General features: G+C 51.2%; 7 protein-coding genes across 7 annotated transcripts; 3 read left to right on the top strand and 4 right to left on the bottom strand.

Annotated features, from left to right (window-relative positions):
- Positions 1-428: 428 nt before the first annotated feature.
- On the bottom strand, positions 429-1,407 carry N7458_010934 (uncharacterized protein; the record flags this gene model as incomplete). Its single annotated transcript, XM_056914316.1, has 2 exons — positions 429-650; positions 715-1,407. The coding sequence occupies 2 exons, from the start codon at positions 1,405-1,407 to the stop codon at positions 429-431; spliced, it is 915 nt and encodes a 304-aa protein (XP_056763165.1).
- Positions 1,408-2,149: 742 nt separating this feature from the next.
- On the top strand, positions 2,150-3,019 carry N7458_010933 (alpha/beta fold hydrolase; the record flags this gene model as incomplete). The annotated part of the gene is made up of 1 exon (XM_056914315.1): positions 2,150-3,019. One exon carries the CDS (start codon positions 2,150-2,152, stop codon positions 3,017-3,019), a length of 870 nt encoding a protein of 289 aa, XP_056763164.1.
- A 342-nt stretch (positions 3,020-3,361) lies between these two features.
- N7458_010932 (uncharacterized protein) lies at positions 3,362-3,740 on the bottom strand (the record flags this gene model as incomplete). The annotated part of the gene is made up of 2 exons (XM_056914314.1): positions 3,362-3,420; positions 3,533-3,740. The coding sequence occupies 2 exons, from the start codon at positions 3,738-3,740 to the stop codon at positions 3,362-3,364; spliced, it is 267 nt and encodes an 88-aa protein (XP_056763163.1).
- A 2,066-nt stretch (positions 3,741-5,806) lies between these two features.
- N7458_010931 (RraA family protein) lies at positions 5,807-6,628 on the top strand (the record flags this gene model as incomplete). Its single annotated transcript, XM_056914313.1, has 3 exons — positions 5,807-5,860; positions 5,927-6,253; positions 6,359-6,628. 3 exons carry the CDS (start codon positions 5,807-5,809, stop codon positions 6,626-6,628), a joined length of 651 nt encoding a protein of 216 aa, XP_056763162.1.
- Positions 6,629-6,994: 366 nt separating this feature from the next.
- N7458_010930 (DUF453 domain protein) lies at positions 6,995-8,206 on the top strand (the record flags this gene model as incomplete). The annotated part of the gene is made up of 1 exon (XM_056914312.1): positions 6,995-8,206. One exon carries the CDS (start codon positions 6,995-6,997, stop codon positions 8,204-8,206), a length of 1,212 nt encoding a protein of 403 aa, XP_056763161.1.
- A 220-nt stretch (positions 8,207-8,426) lies between these two features.
- On the bottom strand, positions 8,427-12,439 carry N7458_010929 (uncharacterized protein; the record flags this gene model as incomplete). The annotated part of the gene is made up of 7 exons (XM_056914311.1): positions 8,427-9,714; positions 9,914-9,973; positions 10,028-10,935; positions 11,253-11,571; positions 11,626-12,081; positions 12,136-12,320; positions 12,368-12,439. The coding sequence occupies 7 exons, from the start codon at positions 12,437-12,439 to the stop codon at positions 8,427-8,429; spliced, it is 3,288 nt and encodes a 1,095-aa protein (XP_056763160.1).
- Positions 12,440-13,054: 615 nt separating this feature from the next.
- On the bottom strand, positions 13,055-20,180 carry N7458_010928 (CCR4-NOT core subunit CDC39; the record flags this gene model as incomplete). The annotated part of the gene is made up of 4 exons (XM_056914310.1): positions 13,055-13,120; positions 13,181-19,068; positions 19,130-19,454; positions 19,521-20,180. The coding sequence occupies 4 exons, from the start codon at positions 20,178-20,180 to the stop codon at positions 13,055-13,057; spliced, it is 6,939 nt and encodes a 2,312-aa protein (XP_056763159.1).
- Positions 20,181-20,916: the final 736 nt, after the last annotated feature.

The raw sequence follows: 20,916 nt of genomic DNA, 5'->3' as shown, positions 1-20,916 counted from the left end.
TTCCTTGACCTTCACTAGAAACGACCCCCCTTCCTCTAATAGCAACCCATAGCAACCTCCCCTGCAATGCAGCAAAGACCACATTGTCTACCAGATGCCACAAAAAGAAGCTATATGACATGATCAAAGCAGGCCACACAAGAGTCGACATTCGAGCTGACCAGGGTCGAACCATCAGAGCCCAGAACACGGTCAGAATACCATGTACTATATCCTGGCTAGCAATTCCAGCGAGGCTTAAAGCGGACATCGACTCCGGCCTTGCCTTATAGTGTTTTCAAAAGTTATACAAACCCAGATAAATGACTGACGGATTGATGTAGAGCAACAGCTGGGGGAGGCCAGCAGTGAAAAACTCTGCCATTGTACAATTTTGGGTGTCGTTTTAGCAATTCTCCCAAGGACTTGTCCGACTCTAGTTAGGAATACTAGTCCACGAGCACAACCATTTTACCCTGGGCCTCACTATTCTCCATCAAACGGTGAGCTTCGCCAATATCCTCAAACTTGAAAACCTTCCATGGTTTGGCGTTCACTTTTCCATCTGCAACCATCTTGACGACTTCTTGGAGGGGCACATCTGACAAGGGAAATTCAGGTGTCCCGAAAGCGAAACTGCCAAAGAAGCTGAAATGAACACCGCTTGCCATCTGCAGGAGTGGATTGAAATCTGGGATCGAGGCTAGGCCGCCCAAAAAAGCCCGCCAGGCAAACCCTCCCACCACGGTGCACCATTTTCAGAGAGTCAAGGATGGTGCTGTTGCCCACAAGCTCGAGAATCGCATCGAACTTTTCGGGAAGGCGTTCAGACAAGTTCGGTCCTTCTTTCACCACTTTCTCCACTCCAAGGGCTGTCAACTGAGCGGCCCGGTCTTCATTTCGAGTTGTCGCAGTAACGTGAGCTCCAGCGTGGACGGCGAGATTGATAGCTGCTCTGCCAAACGCAGAGGTCCCGCCGCGGATTAAGAGCTTTTGTCCACTTGAGAGTTCAAGGTTTCGGAAGAGGCAAGTCCATGCGGTGGCATATGATTCTGGAATGGCAGCAAGCTGGTCCCAAGGAAGTTTTGCAGCTGCTGGGCCAAGTGCAACGACATTTGAGGCCTTAGCCCTCGTGAACTCGGCATAGCTACCGTTGACAGTGCGCCCAAGGCCGCCCATGACACTCGCCACCAGAGTTCCCTCCTCGAACTCGCCGCCAGGGCATGCCGCTACTGTACCCACGCACTCAATGCCACTGATAGGCATCCACTCCGCCCACTCGCCTTTCCGCATATGCATTTCAGCATGATTGACTCCGAAAGCTTTCACACGAATCACCACGGAGCCGCTCGCTGGTTCAGGTCGGGGAACGTCCTTGATAACAAGAGACTCAGGTCCCCCAAACTTTTCAATTACAATGGCCTTCATGGTTAATGTTGCACTTCAAGAGCGACGAAGAGGATCAAGTCGGAAATCCAAAGAAGCGGTAAGGAAATCTTTTGTCTTGCGAATGTTAACGCCAGGGTCACATCGCTGTCCTACCTTACATTTATAATGCCGGAAGCGGTGTTTACCTTGGCTTACCGGTTACATTCCGTCATTTTGATTTCAAATTGAAATTTGCCATTCTAACCGTTTCTTCGTGAGTCTGACACGGACGGGAAAGTAATTTGGAATTCTAGTTTGTCAGCTTTGTGAGGATTATTCCTTGAACATCTCGGGAAGATGTAAAGCACAAGGTTCACCAAGGACCACGGCCAATGGTACAATATACCTTGCGGACTCTCCAGGTTAAGGTTAGCCTGCGGGTGCGGGTTAGCCTGCGGATTAGCATGCAGATTGATATGCGGACTAGTGCGCGGACTAGCGTGCGGACTAGTCCGGGGCCAAGTACTGACGTCAGTTCTTGACAGCACAAGGCTACTTCCGCGATTAGACGGTTAAGAGAATGAGAAAGCACATGAATAATTGCTCTGCATGCAAATATATAAAAGAGAAGGGTGGCCCGCCGAGTTTAAGGGCCATTCTGATCCTCGAAAACCACACATTAGTCGATCATCCCATCCCCACGGAACTCCGGATAGAGTTCAGCGTCATAAATACACTCCACAAGCATTTTCTTTCATCGTGAATAACAATCTCTAAGGCTATTCTCGAAGCGCCTTGCATCATGTCTGCCCAAATCAAGACAATCACTCTACCAAAGAGTCAAGTGCGCATGTTCTACCGAGAGCTTGGCGGGAAGACTCCGACGAAAACAATCCTCCTCCTTCACGGCTTTCCTTCATCATCCCATCAATATAGAAAATTGATTCCCCTCCTTGCTGCCAAATATCGTGTTGTGGCACCGGATCTCCCAGGCTTCGGCTTCACGGAGGTACCGGAAGGGTTCAAATATTCGTTCGAGACACTCGCCGACACGCTTGAAGAATTTTTAGACGCCATCTCCCTTTCAAAATTCTCGATTTACATCTTCGACTACGGTGCCTCGGTTGGTCTTCGTCTGGCACTGCGGCGCGCGGATGCTATTGAGGCCATCATCTCTCAAAACGGAAACGCGTATAAGGAGGGATTCGGCGACGTGTGGGGTCCTATCCAAGATTTCTGGGCCAGCGAGAATTCCCCAGCGGATCGAGCCAAAGTGGCGGATGCAATGTTGACATATGACATTACCAAGTTCCAGTACCTTAACGGGACGCCTGACGCCAGCAGCATCGCACCAGAGTCTTATACGTTAGATTACGCACTGATGGAACGTCCTGGGAACAAGGATATTCAACTTGATTTGTTTATGGATTACCAGAACAATGTTGCGCTCTACGAGAACTTTCAAGAATACTTCAGGTCTTCTCAAGTGCCTTTATTGGCCATCTGGGGAAAGAATGATGTTTTCTTCATTCCCTCTGGCGCTGAAGCATTTAAGAAAGATATTCCTCATGCGCAGGTCAAGTTTCTCGACGCTGGTCATTTTGCGTCAGAGAGCCATGCCGAGGAGATTGCCGACGAGATCATCTCTTTCTTGGGGCAGCTCAAAGGTTGAACTAGGATGGCAGAGCGAAAGATGCTTGGGTATTATTCTCGTTTGAGCTTTATTAAAGAAAGATTCGATCCTGTTTCTTAAATTATGGTTTTCTAATTCAATGTTTGAATTGATCACTGTACTGTAATCATCTGTACCTCCGAAGAAAAAGATTATGATTAAGTTGTCGATCATTCTGCGGTGTTTGAAAATGTTTGAAAAGCTAAGGAGATTGAGTCTTTAGCTTCAACGAGAAGTGGTCCTTTCAAGAACTCGGTTTCGATCGCGCGCCTTATGATCAGCCCCAACGAGGTTATTTTATATATTCTCCTGCGTGGAGACCTTCTGTTTCCTGTTTATATCCTAAGGCTCATTTTCACGGGATTCCTCGCTGATGTAAAACTCCTGCGCTGGTAGGGTCACTGGTGGGTGAGGGGAGTTCAATGCGGCTAAGTACTTTCCTGAGTACCCCAGCTGCTATATCAGTTCTCTATAGATACTGGATGTCACAGGGCTGCCAAATAGCTAACTTACCGGCTATAGACCAGCGCTTGCTAAAATGGCGGAGTAATTGTACCATTCTGTCTGCTCTTTCCTTATGTTGTGATTCACCCTTCTGCTTCCACAGACGGAATTCTATTACTGCGGTCTGGTATAAGGCATACGGCACGAAAGGCGACAACATAAAGCGCTTGTTTTCGTCTTGAGCAAAGCCTAAGATGTAATCCGAAATTTCGGCCATCCTCGCAGAAAGCTGTTCCATAGCGAGCAATGCGGCATTTTCATCGAGACTTCGGCACTGTGAGTGAAGTAGGGGAGCCGCGTATAGTGTAAATAGGGAGCTAGGAATACGAATAGAACATGTTAGGACTCTCATAAATGAACAATGTGGAACGACAGAACGGGGAAAAAGTCACCTTACGCAGGTCGACAGAGCTCCGCAATAGTTACTGAATTGAAGTTCTTCCTCGATCAAGAGAGGAAGAAATGATAATAATGTCCTTTCGAGCTGTGTAGCCTCCTCTTCGTGGAAGTGCGTGTCGGAAATAGGACTGAAGACATGACGAACAACTCTCCCGACAAGATGTGACACCTGACATTCCCGTGCGAATTGGCCTAGCCTGAAAGGCGCAGGTGTGGCAATGGTTGGTTTGATATGAGCGAATAGAGGCTATCTCACCGTGTTAGTTAGAGGAATCGATAGGTTTCCGAATCCTTCGAGACAATTGAAGAGCAATGCTGACCTCTGATAAAGGAGATCCGTCATCAGGAGGTAAAGGGTCTTCCCGACCCGCATCTTCACTGTTGAAAATGGCATCCCCGTTGAAAAGATTTATGAACCTTCGCGTCTTAATTAGCACATCTTCTCAACGATTCTTTAGATACCGCGGATAAGGTAGCACTGTGGTAATAGTGACTCGCAATTATACGTACCTATCGAGATTGTGGATTGCCCACCAGGTCCTTCTTTTCTCGTCAATTTCATCTTCACTTTCAGAAAGTGGCTTAGATCTGATTTTGTGCAGACCGAGGTTCCGGGCTGCTCTCGCACAAGATGCCATCGATATAGACGCTGCCGGGTATATTCCATGACCCGCTTCATAAAGCGCAATCAATAGCATGCTTTGGATTGTGTCTATCGAATAGCAACGCAAAGTTTCCAGCTGATTAATACCTGTCTTAGCAAGGACATAGAGGGACGATATCATGCTATCAATCGAAGGCGAAGGGGTTTGTTGTAATAAATGCATGCAAAGGCATAGCGTGACGAAGCTTGGATCCGCGGACGAGAAAAGGCTAGGCAGGCGGTCGTAGAATTTCTTTTCAGATAGAACTGCCAGCTTATAATGAGTCGAGCTAAAGTACACATGAGACATCTTTCGTGTCTTTTCCACGGAGCCAAGGGCGCTAAGAGCACTCGACCGGAAGTGAGCGATGATTGCAGTCGCCCACGGTTCCTGGTGAGGGCGTGATCAGACCAGTAAGATGACCTAGCAAGGATCAGAGAAATACCGAGAGTACTAGGGAGTCCCCGAAAGCAACATCCGGTAACGTCGTGAAAGTGAAGGTGCCTTCATCATAAGTACAGATTCGCTTCACTCTGGTGTTCATTAGGGCTTAGCTGCCGGAAGATAAAGAAGAATTGGAAGAATATATGGAGTTTATTTACCGCACACAGTAGGAGCAGCTTGGTACTGCTCTATCACACCCCCTTTTACCACGCTTGCATGCAACGCAAGCATTCATAGGAGAGCGAGGTGTCTGTGGCGTGATTGGTTCCATTATCTGTGAGATTTCAGAGCTCGGACGATCTGTTTGGAGCTGGACTTAATTGTTGCTCAGTCCTGTTTCAATTTGCTAGATATATTGCCGGTTGAGGGGTCTCTAAAATCAAACTTCGACATGGAGGAGCTGAACGGAGTTGAATAAGACGAGTGAGTACATAGCAAGGACGTGTGGCCCTAGCGAATGGTGGATCCGCCTTCCGATCGGAACACGGTCACATGACACTGTGGGTTTATCAAAGTTACGACACCCGCTTGTCGAGTACAAAAACCATGGCCAATCAAATAAAAACATCTTCGGATTGCAGCATAATCGAGACAAAGGCAATTTGTTACGCTGTCTGTTACATGATAATGTAACTATTTAGCTAACTTCCTGGTTTAGTTAGTTAATCAATGCTTTCGTGTGGATGTCCGCTTAGTCAACTCGTATATGCTCCAGTGGAGGTGGGTACCGACTTAACTGACCAACAATTTAACTACCCAGACAACATCACGAGCTTCAACCACCATCCAAACCACAATGAGCAACATCTCCCAAACCCTCCAGGGTCTAAAGCGCTTCACTACCTGTGACGTAGGCCACTCCCCTATAACCAGCATCCCTCATCAGTTTGCATTAACCTAAACGCCACCAATCCAGATCGGCGATGCCCTAGTCAAGCTCAAACAGCCCTATGGCGGCTTCCTAGACGGCCTGAAGATGTACTCTCCCGGTGGCGGGAGCATCTATGGCCCAGCAATCACAGTGAAAATGGTCGAGACCAATAGTCCCGGCCCGACACCGGCGATGCATTTCGCTGACGCGAATAAGGAGGGCCATATTATGTACATTCAGCAACCGAAGGGGATGTACTCGGCGTGCTGGGGTGGTCTGATGTCGACTCGGGCGCAAAAATTAGGGAGCTTGGGGACGATGATTGATGGGCGGATGAGGGATACGAGCGAGCATGTTGAGATGGGGTATCCTGTGAGTGCATACAAATCTACGACTGACAAAATGATGGGATTCGGGGGTTGGGTCCATTTCAGACATAAAAGCAGGCAGGAGCTTTACTAACTACCGAGCGAACAGGTCTTTGCGCGGGATACTTCGGTTCTTGGATCAAACACTTTCACTCGTGCCTCGGAGATTAATGTCCCTGTGCAATTTAAAGGTGATCTTTGGGTACATCCGGGGGATATTCTCGTAGGTGATGAGAATGGAGCTGTCGTGGTCCCGCCGTCCTTGCTGGAGCAGGTAATTGAATTGTGCCAGGAGCGCTTTGAGATTGATGAAAAGACCATGCAGGCTTTGCGGGCAGGTGAGGCTATGGGTCCTACAATTAAAAGACTGCGCAAATAGGGCCTTTTGTTTGGTATAGCTACAGCTGCTCGATAATAGGACTGCTAGCGACAATGTTACACGCCTTTTCTCCATTGTCTCTCAATTAAGAATCCTTATAGAAACAAAACCTCAAACCCCATCATTTACTATATCCTAACTCTTATCATTGCATCTGGCACTCACCGAGACCGCTTCACGAATCAAGGAAATCCTCCGATGGAATTCAGTGCAACTCATCAGTGCTCCGGATTCGCAGCGCGTATCCGCTCCCGAATATCCGATTCTCGGCACTCGGGCCCTTGCCGACCAGCAACCATGACCCTATGAATATATCAACACGCCATCCTCCCATTTCCTTCTCTACGTCAATGTAACTACATAAACATGTTCGGTCTCGGTAGTTCCGCAAGGCTACCCGCGCGGTCCTCAGTTATCACTAGCCGACGCTTCCTCCATACCAAGCAACACGCCCTACCAGCCGCTTACTACCGCGGCGGCACATCACGGGCCGTCTTCTTCAAAGAAGAGGACCTGCCCCTTGATCGCAAAGATTGGGCCCCAATCTTCCGTGGCGTCATCGGCAGTCCAGATCCCTATGGCCGACAACTCGACGGTCTAGGCGGCGGTATCTCCAGTCTCTCCAAGGTATGCGTGGTCGGCAAGTCCACGCATCGCGACGCGGACGTGGACTATACGTTCGTGTCATTGGGGATTAAAAACACGGATGTTGATTATTCGAGTAACTGCGGGAACATGATTAGTGCCGTCGGTCCCTTTGCTGTGGACTCGCAACTTTTCCCGTTGCCACAGGGGGATCTTGACTCTGCCTCGGTGCGCATACATAACACCAACACCGGCAAGATCATTCATTCCTCATTTCCCGTGGTAGACGGTGAAGCTGCTTCGAGCGGGGACTTTTCCATCGATGGCGTAGCGGGGACTGCGGCGCGAGTGCAATTGGATTTCATCAATCCTGCTGGCTCGGCGACGGGCAAATTGCTGCCAACAGGCAATGCTACGGATACCATTGACGGTATCCCCGCGACGTGCATCGATGCCGCGAACCCATGTGTTTTCGTCGGAGCCGTCGATCTCGGTGTGAATGGGAATCTGACACCAGACGAACTCGCTGCTCATCCCACCCTCCTGCCTCGATTAGATTCCATCCGCCGCCAGGCTGGTGTCAAGATGGGTCTTGCATCTACTACAGATGCCGTGCCGGGCAGTGTTCCCAAGATTTGTCTCGTTGCTGTACCTTCGGCTGCTGACGCACGAGATGTCAAGCAGAAGCAGACATCCGCGGAGATTGACCTCTTGGCTCGTGCTCTCTCCGTTGGACAGCCGCACAAGGCAGTTCCAATTACGGTTGCTCTTGCGCTGGCTGCGGCTGCAAGAGTGCCTGGGAGCACGGTGAACGAGGTCGTTCGTGGGAAGGACCCAGTTGATGATGCAGGCATCACGATTGGTCATGCGAGTGGGAATTTGCTGGTTGGTGCTGATTTTGATGCGGATGGGGTGTTGACTTCGGCGACGGTATTTCGGACTGCACGACGACTTTTTGAAGGAAAGATATACTGGAAGAACGAGGCATCTTGATGACGCAGGAGAATTCTATATGTATGATTGTGTGTAGTATATCCAATGGTTTCTTGATTTCAAAGCGTTCTGAAATCTTTGAATTGGAGTGTATCCAAGCTTTTTGTTGATGGGTATGCCATCACAATCCTCAACGCCTTTCCAGACCTTTATCCCTCCTCTGACTCATTTTAGAGTACCAACAACCCAAACGAGCATTCAAAAACCCCCTAACTCGCATCTATGCATGCCTCCCCAAATCCAAATCAGCAACCAACTTCATGTTCCCCTTCCCATCGTCCCTACCCAGCCCAAAAAACGGCTTCACAGCAACATCAATCGTCTCCTCAAACAACCGTCCAACAACAACCTCCTTCAGATCCTCACCGGTCTGCGCAAAATCAGGGAACGCATTCAACTCCAACAACCACGCATTCCCATCCGCATCCACCAAGAAATCAACACCAAACAACTCAAACGCGTTCGGCAGCGTCTGGAAATGCACCATCATGCCTCGCGCCGCAGCTTCAAAGACTTCACCTGTCACCGCGCAGATCTGCTCAAAGACCTTTTCCTTCCAGTCTGCTGCGAGGCCAGGGACGTGATGATCCAAATCCCAGAAGCGACGCACGCTGCCCTCGTTGGAGCTGCCGCCTTCTTGGAAGCAGGTATTTGTCAGGTGGCGGGCCAGGTCTTGGACTTCGTCTTCCTCTTCGTGAGGTGCACAGTAGGACTTGGCAGCGAAGAGGGCGAGCATCTCTTTGAAGACGTAGACTTTCAGAGCACCAGTCGCGAGGACATACGTGCGGATATGAAATTTGCGGTGCGAGGAGGAGGGTAGGAGGAGTGGGGGGTCAATGTATGGCTGGGCCATGAAGTGGCGGAGCTGGGAGGTAACAACGCCATCGTCGTGTGCAGCGGGAGGCGCATTTTGAGGAGCATTTGTCTCAGAGTCGCTCTCGTCTTCAACGTCGGATTCTTCGTCCCATTCTTCGAAGATCTCGCGTAGTTGGTCCTCGGTGCTGAACAGTCGAATACCTTGGCCGCGATCACTCATGCCAGGCTTCAGGATCCACCATTCCTTCTCAGAGTCTGGCCGCTCCTCATTCTTCTCCAGACTCTCACGTAACTCGTAAGCTTCCAGAAGAGCTTCATCGAGGAACTCGGAGTAGTCGAGTTCAAAATCAAACGCAGGCTTGAAGTGGTTTCGCAGGATACTCTCTGGATGTTTGGAAATCCAATTGGCCACCGTATTGGACAAGTAATGTTTGCGGATCAGAGCCTTGCGGATAATATATGCGTTTGCAAGGGACGTCGACGGGTGCGACATGATATGCTCAAAGTCCAGTCGCTCGTACTCACGATACTGGAATACAGGTGCAGAAGGATCGGGCAGTTCAGATAGATCTGAGATGCGCTTGGTGGAAACAGCATCTCCAAGACGGTGGGTTAGTGCTCGCTCAACGAGAGCTTGCACGTAGGGAACGTCGCAGTCAACAACGGAGAATATTGTTGGCTGGTTATCTGATCTACATAGACCTCCTCTATCAGAACAATTCCAAGTATATCGAATAGTATTGCAGACGAATCAAAAACCAAAAAATTCAAGAACGATATCAAATGGGAATAAGGGGGCATGAGGTCTATCAGCTAGGCCAGATAGCTAAGCACAGTGTAGTATATTTGCAAAGAAACCGTCAAAACCATCATGCCTGAAACTCCACTCACAGCTTGATCTCTCCCGTGATACCGGGCATATGCTTGAAACTCGCTTTGAGAGGCGTGACACTGAAGAAAGCATATTAGTAGCCACCTCCAAGAAGACACGAAATGGAAACCCACCTGGTCATCTGCTCCTTGACGACCCAGCCGTCATTCCCAGCAGGACCCTCCTCAACACTGCGATACACATCCTGGAAGTTAGGCGCCCATTTAAAGTGTTTGTGCTTGATCCTAGGTTGCCCAACTGGCTTATCAGTCGTGCTCTCAGTTGGATCGGGCTTCTTTCCGGTCATCTCGCCCTGGTCGCGCAGCCGCTGTTCTTGAAGCTCGGGATCATCGCCAGTAGCGGGGTCAGCAGGTTCGAAGCAGCTGCCAGAAGTCCACTTGTTCTCTAGCATTGCGGTGTAGAGAACCTTGTTTTGGCTCACACCAGGCTCCAGGGGGACATTGACGCTGTAGAGATCGACACCCTCAGTCCAATTAGCGCAGAGATATTCAATCACCTTGACAGAGTGCTTGGATGCCTCTGCGATGATTACCGGGTCATGGTTTCGGGAACTGAAGGCATACGATAAAGCAATCGAACGCTTCCCGCACACGGCACCCTCCATCGCAGCGCCAATGGTTCCACTGGACAGGGCAAAGAGCGCCGTAGTATTGCGGCCATAGTTTGGACCGGATACCACCACGTCAATCGGACCCTTTTCCTGGAAGTAGTGGTAGAGGCCGATCTGGACACAGCTTGCCGGGGTCGAATCAATCAGGATCCATTCGTCGCCGCCTTCATCGGGCTCGCCATTGCTGCCCTTCGGCAAGTGGTGTATCGTCCCATCTTCCTGATGCAGAGTACCGGGGCGGAAATACGTAGGTTTCACGGATGCGCCGACAATATGCGCCTTACCGATCCATGAGCGCTGCTGGTGAGGCAGAACGACGGAGACTGTGTGGCCAGCGGCTTGGAGCGAGTGGACGAGGGAATGAACATAGGGCGACGACTGGTTCGACGGCGGGCCGTCGTCGTTGGTGACCTGAGTAGAGATCAGTCATAGGTCAGGATTTTAAGACGTTAGAAACACCGTACTGACCAGAATGTGCATGTTGGGCTGGGCGATTGAGGGGAATTGGAGGGGAAGATGAAGGAAATCGGAGAACGTGCCCCGCAGAACGCTTTTATCGGATCGGGAGAGCCCCAAGATCACATCATAACCATTCCTCGGCATTTACATCACGTATAGGGCCATGGAATAAACTATTACGGGTATATTAAACTGCACTCATTATTTCTCATCACTATTACTTTCATAGATTAACTACCCTCGGTCGAATGACTCCTTCGTTTCTGTACCCCTCGTGCTTCTGCACTTTCCCGTCCAGAGCCGATACCTGCATAATCGCCCTCGACAGGATAGCTTTGAAGCAAGCTGGTGTCGGGTTCTTCCTTCTTGACCTTTTTGATGGGTTCGCTGGATGAGCTATCCTCCCCGAGCTCTTCCTTGATTGCCTCGGGGAGCTCTTCTTCCTCCTTGATCTCGTTTTTCGGTGTCTCGGATTTCAGGACCCAGGTCAAGAGGAACCATGTTAGGCTTGCAGAGGCCATAGAGACAGTCCAGAACAAGGAACTAAACACAACAAAGGAAGTCAACTTCCAGCGGTACATGAACCACCTACATATGCATTAGCTAGGTCTTCCAACGATAGATGAATCACGATATGCCCACCGTAGACCTGTAAGTCTCGCACGGAACTCAACACGCGCCGAGTAGATCTGCATCTTTCTGTCGCTATGAATTTCAAGCCGCAAGCTCTGCGGTCGGTTCCGGGCGCCTCGCGCAAATTCCATCTTTTCCATCATCGACACTTCTAGTGTCTCAGCTTCGCGGCGCCAACCCAACACGTACAGCGGCAAGCGAACTAGTCTCCGCGCAAGATCCACAAGCGGTGAAGTATATGTCAGGATCGCCGGTCGGCGCGATTGCGAGATCTTATTCTGTGAGTTGGTCGTCGTTGGAAGAACGGATGCGGTTTCGGGTGCATAGAGGGTGAGGTCGATCATGAAGTTGCCAACCTCGAGATTCGAAGGCGTACGAGGGAGATCGAGTGCCACAGACACATCGTAGGGCTGAGAAGAGACAAACTCGGACTCGAAGGATGCGGTTCCCCAAAGGTTGAGATCACTGTGAAGACCACAGTTAGCGTCATTGCGCGCGAGGGACAGCTGGATGCTCTACCCAAATTGCAGGTGGATTTCACGGTCCACCCCGACCGTGGGGATGAATCTGAAGTAGAAGATTGCATATGCAATGCCCGAAATTCCCAGAAGCAATAACGTAGCTCCAGAGAACAGGATAATGTTGAGGTATATGCGGAGGGCGGTCTTGGATACCAACGCGCGGAAAGGCGTCAGGAGCGCGTCCTATCACATGTTAGAGAGAATCACCGCAAAATACGGGCCAAACCGACCATGACGACAGCCTGAGAGTGCGAAGGACCACCATATTCTGTCTCGTCATCGGTATACTCCGAGTCGGCCATATTAAGGGTCTGGCGAAATGGGAGGCGGTGATTGTTGAAAGCAAGTTCCTCGGCAGGTCGTCACACGGCCCTTTCATGAGCTGCTTATCGGAGCTACGTCGAATCTCGATACAGGCCAAGCTCCCCGCTACTAACTGCCACAAAGCCTGTACTGTATGGACGAAAAGCAATTTCTCTACAGCTTGAAACGGAACTTTGATATAAAGTATATTCATGCTCTAACAACAGTTTGAAAATCAAATTCTGCCCCCAAGACACGAACGACAATGACAGATTGCATTAGGAACCCCCACCGTTGATGCAGAAAACAGATGAGAAACATGAAAAAAAGGACCATTAACTCCAGCTTTTACAATCTTATCATTACAGGTTGCATCTTCGGAGAGAAAAAAATTATCATAGGATCTCAGGTCATCGTGAGACGAATAGAAAAAGATGCATGCCATCCCCACGGCATATCCCGGCCGTTACATGAGACATAAAAATATTGGAAGCGTGAAAGCAATAAACTCCTTGAAAAATACAATGAGAAGGGAAGTCCGGTGCGGCTGGTAGTAGAGGTACCGACTAAAAGGTGTGCGAGGAGAGGAGGAGAGGGCGAAAGAGAAGCAAAGCCTATGCGACGGGGCGGGGGCTCTGCTGTTGGATGTGCTGGAGAAGAGCATCGAAGAGTCGTCCGATCTGTGGGACAAAGAGTTAGCACGCTCTGAAGAAGAAAGTTGGGAGCATATTCAAGCCTACCTCGGGAGCCGCCTGGATGAAGGGAAGGCGGAAGAAAGAGTAGCTTCGGTTCTGGAGAAGCTCCTGCAGCGTAATGATCAGACCCCATGGGTGTGGACGGTGGACAATCAGTCGCTCCAGCAACACACGGATGATCTGCTGGCGAATATCCGAGTCATCTGACTCGGAGAAGTCAACACCAAACAAGCGGAGAATGGTGAAGCTGAAGAAGTAGGTGTGGCTATTGGGATAGCGCAGCTGGTTCGCCATCGCACTCAGCAGGTAGTAACGAGCCTCAGGCAGCATGACCTGGGCGAGCTTCTCTAGAAGGGTGGCGTGGGCTGAGGTCTCGAAAGCATTGCGGGTGTTAGTCTTTGAGGCATGTTCCTCAACGGCTTGCTGGCCGATGTATAGGACAAGGGCATTTACGAGGACGACGTCCACGTTGATTGGCGCGTAGAAGAGAGCAGTGTCTCTAGCCTCGGAGGTTACGACAGCCTCGACAATCTGCTGCACCACGACATCGGAAGGTTGATCATTTTGCAGAGCGGTATCAATGACTTGCTTGATGTTGGCTTGCTGTAAAGGTGCGGCGATGTCACCGGCAATCTTAGGGATTTCCCGCATCTCCTCGAGGCGCTCAACCTTGAGTCCTTCACGGAAAGGATCTGGGAGTTTCTGGAAGGACGATGGGTAGGCGCTGAGCACCAAGTTGCGAAGTTGAGCGCAGTGCGCAGGGATCACATTGCAGAATTGGAAGTGGTTCTCAGCGACGAACTCGGGGAAGTCGTGGTGGAGGATCAGCAGGATGCGAAGCACACCCTTGTACAGATCCTTGGCGACATAGTGGATCTCAGCAGCTTTGAGCTGCTCGCCAATGTAAGAAAGCAGAGCCTGCATGATCTCGCAGTAGGGAGCCCAGCCGGCGCGCTCGGGCATGTTGAGCATGTCGGACATAAACACACGGTGGGAAACGAGAGACAGCCATCCGTAAACGAAACCAGGCACATAATGAGGCTGTAGAGACAGGAACTTGTTGGCCATAGCGAAGATCATTCCCTGGTGTTGTTCATGGTGCTGGAGGCCAGCGACTGAATATTCGCATAGGATGCTGGAGAACAGGCGGAAGAAGACACGCTGGTTGAAAGCCTCTCCCCGCATGACTTGGTGGTTGTTGAGGACCAACACCAGAGCGGACAGGATGGAATGGAAGTAAGAAGGTTTATCGGCCTTGACTGCGCCAGTGCTTTCCCCCTGGAACTTAACCAGAAGAATAACGAGCTTCGCGAGAGCGTCAATGTACAGGAAGGCTTCGTCGAGGCTACCGTTCGGGTTCTGCGACTCATGCTCGAACATAGCCACCGAAATATCGATGCTGAGGCGGAAGAATAGGGCAGAGTCCTCCTGAGAGTTCATCACCTGGCGGTTGTGCATGTCCTGGAGGAAGGACAAGTAAGTGCGCTCACTGGCGCCGGAGGCCTTGTACACGCCAATCCATTCACTGAAAATGTATTCCATCTGGTCACGCTTGGACCGAGCCTGGTCGGTGAGAAGAGTGTTGACAACCTCAGGGATGCCGACATCGCGCAATTTGCGAACGATCTCCAGGGCAGGAGCGACAGTTCCGTCTTCGGTAAGCCACTGACTCATGGCTTCCAGACTTCCGGAGAAGTCAGACCGAAGAGCTGACGGCTCGTCGTTGAACAGCACGCGGTTCATTAGGTTCTCAAGGAGTTCCAAGGCGCTGACATTCTTCTGAGAGATGAGGCGAGCCAGGACCATATCGACCCGGCGAATATCCAGCAGGCCTGCATCGATGAGAGCAACAGTGACAGGCACGTTGAACATGTGCTCATCATCGACCTCTGAGAGGAGCGCCCAGGTGTATCGAGCGATGAGGGAAGACATGTCGCAGAGCTTGGCGAGAAGGTGGACGAGAACCTCAATTTCGAGTGAGCCAGAGGACTGAGAGTAGAGAGTTGTGCAAATCTTCAGCGAAGTCAAACGGGCCAGTTCCTCCCCATTTGGTGAGGCCAGGATGGCGCGCAACGCTTGGTTGTATTCCTGAAGAACAGCACTCTCTCGACCAAGATCCTTCACATGCTCCTCGGGGGCATTCCGTGCAGAAAGTTGGAGCTCAGAGATCAGAGACTCCACACGCTCCCGTGGGCTTTGGGCCTCGAGGAAACCGTTGGTGGGGACACCCATCTGGGCGGCCGCGTTCTGCGCTTGCGGGGTGCGGTGAGGAACGGCCGGCTGTTCAGCGGGGGTGGAGAGGTTGGGGATTGGTGGAGGGAAAGCCTCTTGGAGGACGTCGGGGATCTGACGGCCGGAATCTGTGGAAACGTTTTGCGGATGAGCAGTCACGGGGCCTCGGAATTGACGTGCAAATTCCTCATAGATCGCCAATTGTTCTTTGTTCAAGCCTCCGGGCATTTGGCGATACGGCTCGGGAATGAAAAGCCCCCAGCGGTTCATTGAAGGGTCCACGAATGGTTCGTTTGGTCGTGTGGCCAGGTGACGCCGGCGTGCCTCCAGCTGTGGCTCAATGACCTTCTCAATCTCAGGCAGGGACTTCTCCTCTGCTGCCTTCTCCACGATACCACATGCAGCGTCCAAGTTGTCGTTTACGCACATGAGAATCAAGCCCTCGGGCATAGGCTGATCAGAGTACTCTTGCTGAATCATTCGGATGTAGTTGGTCATGCTGACCTTGAGCGGCTCCTTGCAAGTAACCAGGGCTAGGCTTCCAGCCAATTGTCTGACCATGATACCAGCAGATTGGCGCACCTTCTCCTCATCAGGCTCCGTGGCAAAGTCCTTGGAGACAAGCTGAACGGTGGAGATGGAGGCAATAGTGACAGAGCGTTCCACAACTGGAGTAATGATCTCCGCAATGGCACGCTCAACCGCGGTGTGGACGATTTGCCGGAGAACGCTGGGGTCCACCATGCTGCTCGCCGAAGGAGGAAGCACGAGGATCTTGTCAAGACTGGGCAGTGTTGACATGATGGCAGCTGGCGACAAACGCTCATTCTGGATGCCTTGGCTGAGAGGACCGATGGCCAGATCATTGAAAGGTTCCAGTCCCTCTGGGATATTGGCGGCCGTTGGCGGCAGAGCTTCCTCGCCAATATGAGCGGCACGGTCGCGGATGATAATGGCTGGTGCGATAGTCTTGTGGTCAAGATCGAGATCCTTGCACAACACCTCAATCTCGAACTTGAGATTGAGTTTGAGCTCGGCGTAATGATAAAGCTCGAGCAGGAGTCCCAGAATGTCCATCAACCACGGGTTTGGAGGCCTGAAAACCCGAGACTTGGTAGCTTGGACAAGGACCTTGCAGGTGAACGGAATGGTGACCATCAAACGCTGGGTATCATAGCCCTCCAAGAGCAGGCCCTTGAAGTAGACATTCTTGTGTTTGATGGGCTTGTCCTTTGCAATTGTCAATGAGCCAAGCCAGGCGCCCAGATTCTTAAGATGACCACGATCCGTGGAAGAGGTAAGGGTGGCTTCGGAGTTCAGAAGCTTTGAAAGACTGACGTAGGTCTCCCGGAGGACCTCGGCCCAGAGAATCTTGTCGCCAATTCGGTCCAGGAGGTCGAGGTAGAGCTGCTGGAAATTGGGTTGCAACTTGGCACGCTCTTCCACCAGGTACGCGGCAAACCATTGGTGATGCTGGTCGCGGAGGACTTCGCGCAGGTCCCGAAGCTTCTCATCGATGTTTTGCTCTGAAACGTTGTTCAAAACAAAGAGAATCTTGTCTTGAATGTCCTCATCTGGATCGTGATAGATGTCAGAACGGAGCGGTGGATCGACCTGGACAGAGCGGAATTTCCGAGAACCGCCATCGGTCGCGGAGGCATCGTCATTGTTGCTATTGGGCAAAGTGGCAGCGCCAAAATCATCGAATCGCTCGCCTTCACCCAGCTGGGACCCTTGGTCGCGAAGCACTTCCTCGGCTTTCTGGAAGATGGGAGTGCCTTGCAGAGTCGGGATTTGGAGGAGCAAATGGCAGAATCCAGCCCACTCGGTAAGACGGTTGATTAGCTGTTCGATGGCCTCCACACCAAACTTATACATCGGGTCATGCACTTCGTGCTCTCGGACAGCCTCGAGAATCATGCCCAGGCCAACCTTAAGGGTTATTCCATCCACCAGTCTGAAGTTGATGATACCACCAAACATGACCGCGGTCTTGGTCAGAGCCTCAAGCGGATACTCATGGTAGCAGTGGTACTCGTCAATCAAGCCGTGCACCATGCACGCAAAGAGATCTTGTTCGGTGGGGTCGCGAGACGACTTGTACTGCCGCATCAACTCCAACATTTCACGCAGGGAGAGTTCCTCATGGTACATCTTACCAAACAGATCTTGCATCTGCTTGTCAATGGCCTCAGGGAGCGAATTTCCATTCTCACCATTGGCATCAATGATATCATCGTAGCCCTCCCCGTAATTGATCAGTCGAGGGTAGGTCTGAATGCAGATGCGTTGGACGGGAGTAAGGTTTTCACGATCACCAACGTATTCTTCCAAGACAGATAAAAGCGTGTAAACAGTCTTCACAGCAAGACTGACCATGTGCGGGACCGGCTGTTCCTTGCGTTGCACATGGAGCTCATCCTCTGCCTTGATCCGGAGGAATTTGGACAGGAGGTCTCCCATGTTCATATGACCTTTCTGAGTAGCATTGCGAACCCATTGCTCGAGATCAAAGTTGCTCTTTCGGTGAGAATAGCAAGCGAGATCCAGAGCCAAGCCATTGGTAAATCCGAGAAGATAGTCAAGCCACCCCTGCTCGACGGCGTGTTCATAAATCATGGCAGTGGACGTTGAATCCTGGGTGAAAGTATCAAAGAGCTTCGCTGACACCCATTGGCGGTCCATGCGCCAGGCCCCATCAAGAGCCAGCTGGTAGGCTTCATCCTGCTTAGACAAGCACACGAGTAGAGTGCGAGTGACGAAGTTTGCCTGAACGTCAGTCCATGGCTGTTTGATACCGAGAGCAGCAATGAGGAAGATCGGAAGATCAAACTGAACAACGACCTTGATGAGGAACTGGCTCTCTGTTGCGGCCCACGAAGACTGTGAGAATAGCACGACATCAAAGATGGCCTTTATCGCATCCATAGAGCGAAGAGGGGACTTGGCAACTCTTTCACTCTGCAGCTTGATCACCTCTGGAGCTTCATCAAAGAGATCTTGGGGGAACGCCTCACGCAGGTTGGGAATGAGCGATAGATCTGGGCGCGAGGCAATAAAGGCAGTTAGAAAGGACACCTGTGCGTCACGATGCTCCCAGTCTCCACCCCACAACTTTTGAAGGTCCAGAGAAGAATCACTGGCAGCGACGGTGGAGAACGCTTCAAACAACCGCGAGAATTGCTTGGGATTCACCCGGAGGCCATCGCGATCAAAGGTCTGGAGGACCAATGCCCAATTAATTTGCTTCCCCGCATAGGCGATCAAAAGATTCTCGAGCGAAAACTGCTCCCAGTACTGCGACGAGATCATGAACAGAATAGCACTGGCCAAACGTTCCTCACTCCAACCATCTGGCCCGGCAGCATTGATAACTTCCGTGATAGCCTCGGTATTCGCTGTAGCACGAGGTCCCTTGGCGTGGAGCTGTCGCACAAAAGTGTATTCGGAATCAACAAAAGTGAACATTTGCAGAGCAGAGACAATCTCGAATGGCTGGTCTTGGCCGAGCTTTTGGAATCGTAGATTGAGTGCGTAGAGCAACTTCGCCTTCACCTCACTGGTGAGATTGCGCGGTGGGTATAGGATGAATCGTTCGAGTGTCATTCCTAGGAAAGTGTTCGGGAAATCTTTGTTCGCTTCCGAGGGGTTCGCCAAGCTAGAGAGGAAAGGCGTAACGGAGTTTGAAAGGATGGCATCGGCTGGTGAGGATCAGTAAAGTTAGCAGTGTGTCACTCTCTAGATCTGAGGTAGAGTGCTTACCCTTGGCTCGAAGATCAGACTTGCTCGTGAGCTTGAAAGCCAATGCAAGGGAAACCTTCACAACAGGGTCGAGACGGAAGTGATCCAGGAAGGTAGAAAGGTCGAAATCGCGGAAGATGTCCCCCTCAGAAGTGTCTACCGTCTCAGCAATCTTCTGTGCTTGCTCGATGTCCGAAGCGACTTTCTGCATCTCCTGGACTAGAAGGGGGTAGTTGCCCGCATTCTCGACAGACTTGTTCACGCCAGGGAAGATCTGCGGGGCATTGCCTGTCAGCAGGCGGCGGAAATACTTTGAAAAGACCTCCATTCCGTTGGATGACACAAGCTTAATCATTCACATCGTCAGCATGCATCTCAAGGAGATTGTAATTCGAGTTCCAGTTAGACATACCTTGTGGATTTGAGCAGCTTTGGTCTCCCACTTTTCTTTGCCTTCCTTCTCTGTGATTGAGTCCAAAAGGAGAAACACCTGCGCAATTGAGATCTTCGTAAGGGATGACTGGCTTGAGTGGGCTGCTGCAGAGCCTGGCTTATCAGAAGGAAAACCCGTAGGTGAATTCACGGTTGTGCCGGACGAGAGTGGTGAAAAGGCAACACCTCTAGACGATCCGGGCCCACCACCGCCCCCGGTTCCCCCGCTGCCTGGGATGGAACCTGTTGCGGAGGGGAAATAAGACCCTGAAGAGGGGGTGTGTGCGCGGAACTTGGGTGAGGAAAGCGATTGGGCCTGCTGCTGCGAGCCCGACTGCAGTGAAGTGAACGGTGAGGGTGTGGGCTTCGGGCTACCCCCGGAAAGACCTCTGGCGGAGCTCAGAACGGCTGAAAATGAAGAAGGTGTCGAAACCCCAGGGCCTGCGTCCAAGCCCCGGGCAGATGTGGAGGGAGCGGCGGAGGAGGAAAGGTTGGTCGCGAGAGGAGTCAACCCACGACGAATTCCGGACTGTGACGAGGACCGACCCCAGGCACCAATCTCGGTCCTGGTCGAAGAAGATTTATCGGTGCCAGAAGCAATCGATGATTGGGCGGAAGGGTGAGGGGGAGGGAAGGTCATCTAGGAGACGCGATCATTTGATCTGGAGGGTCCACAGACAGATTTTTAAGAATGAGGACGTGGATGAGACCGATGTAGGTGACAGAAAAGGTGAGAGTGAATATGCGACGTCGGGAGTCGAGTGGAAATAAAGTGAAAGGATAGGGGTGGGGGTGTGCAAAAGAAACAGGATGGCGATGTGAGGAGAGGTTGGAGGATTGGTGTGCAAGGTGCGAGGTGTCGGAAGTGCGGGTGCCTCAGGTGTCTCCAGACAAACGTGAGCTTTGGGCTGTAGGCAGGAGTGGGTGAGAGGAGAGAAGCAGCTAGGAATTCGGGGTCAGGCAGTCTTCACCCAGCGCGCACTCTGACCGACCACAGTGAGAGATCCTGGCCAGTTTCAGTTTCACATGCACAAATTTGGCGTTCCACCAGCCATTACAAGGGAATTGCCTGTCGCGTGTTCTGCTCTTCGAAAACCAAGCAAGGTCACCTGATATGTGCTTAGTCATTGGATAGCAGCCCAGGCAGTCCCCCGTCCTGACAATCCGACCTTAGGTTTGTTTACACCAAGTACGGAGTATGTAAATGCAGATTCTATGCATCCTGCTAAATCAAATTTACATGTGGAGTCTATGCTACATTCTTTAAAATGATAGAGTATTGACCAGTTCTATCTGCACATGACACTGAAAAAGAGTCGAAAATTCATTCACACACAGATACCACTCTGTCGCCATTTAAGGCACGATTCTAAGCT

This window comes from Penicillium daleae, assembly GCF_028827525.1.
Source record: "Penicillium daleae strain IBT 16125 chromosome Unknown utg000008l_segment0_segment0, whole genome shotgun sequence".
Taxonomy (NCBI): domain Eukaryota; kingdom Fungi; phylum Ascomycota; class Eurotiomycetes; order Eurotiales; family Aspergillaceae; genus Penicillium; species Penicillium daleae.
Note: the sequence above shows the minus strand (reverse complement) of the source record. Positions and strands in the feature narration are given on the sequence as shown.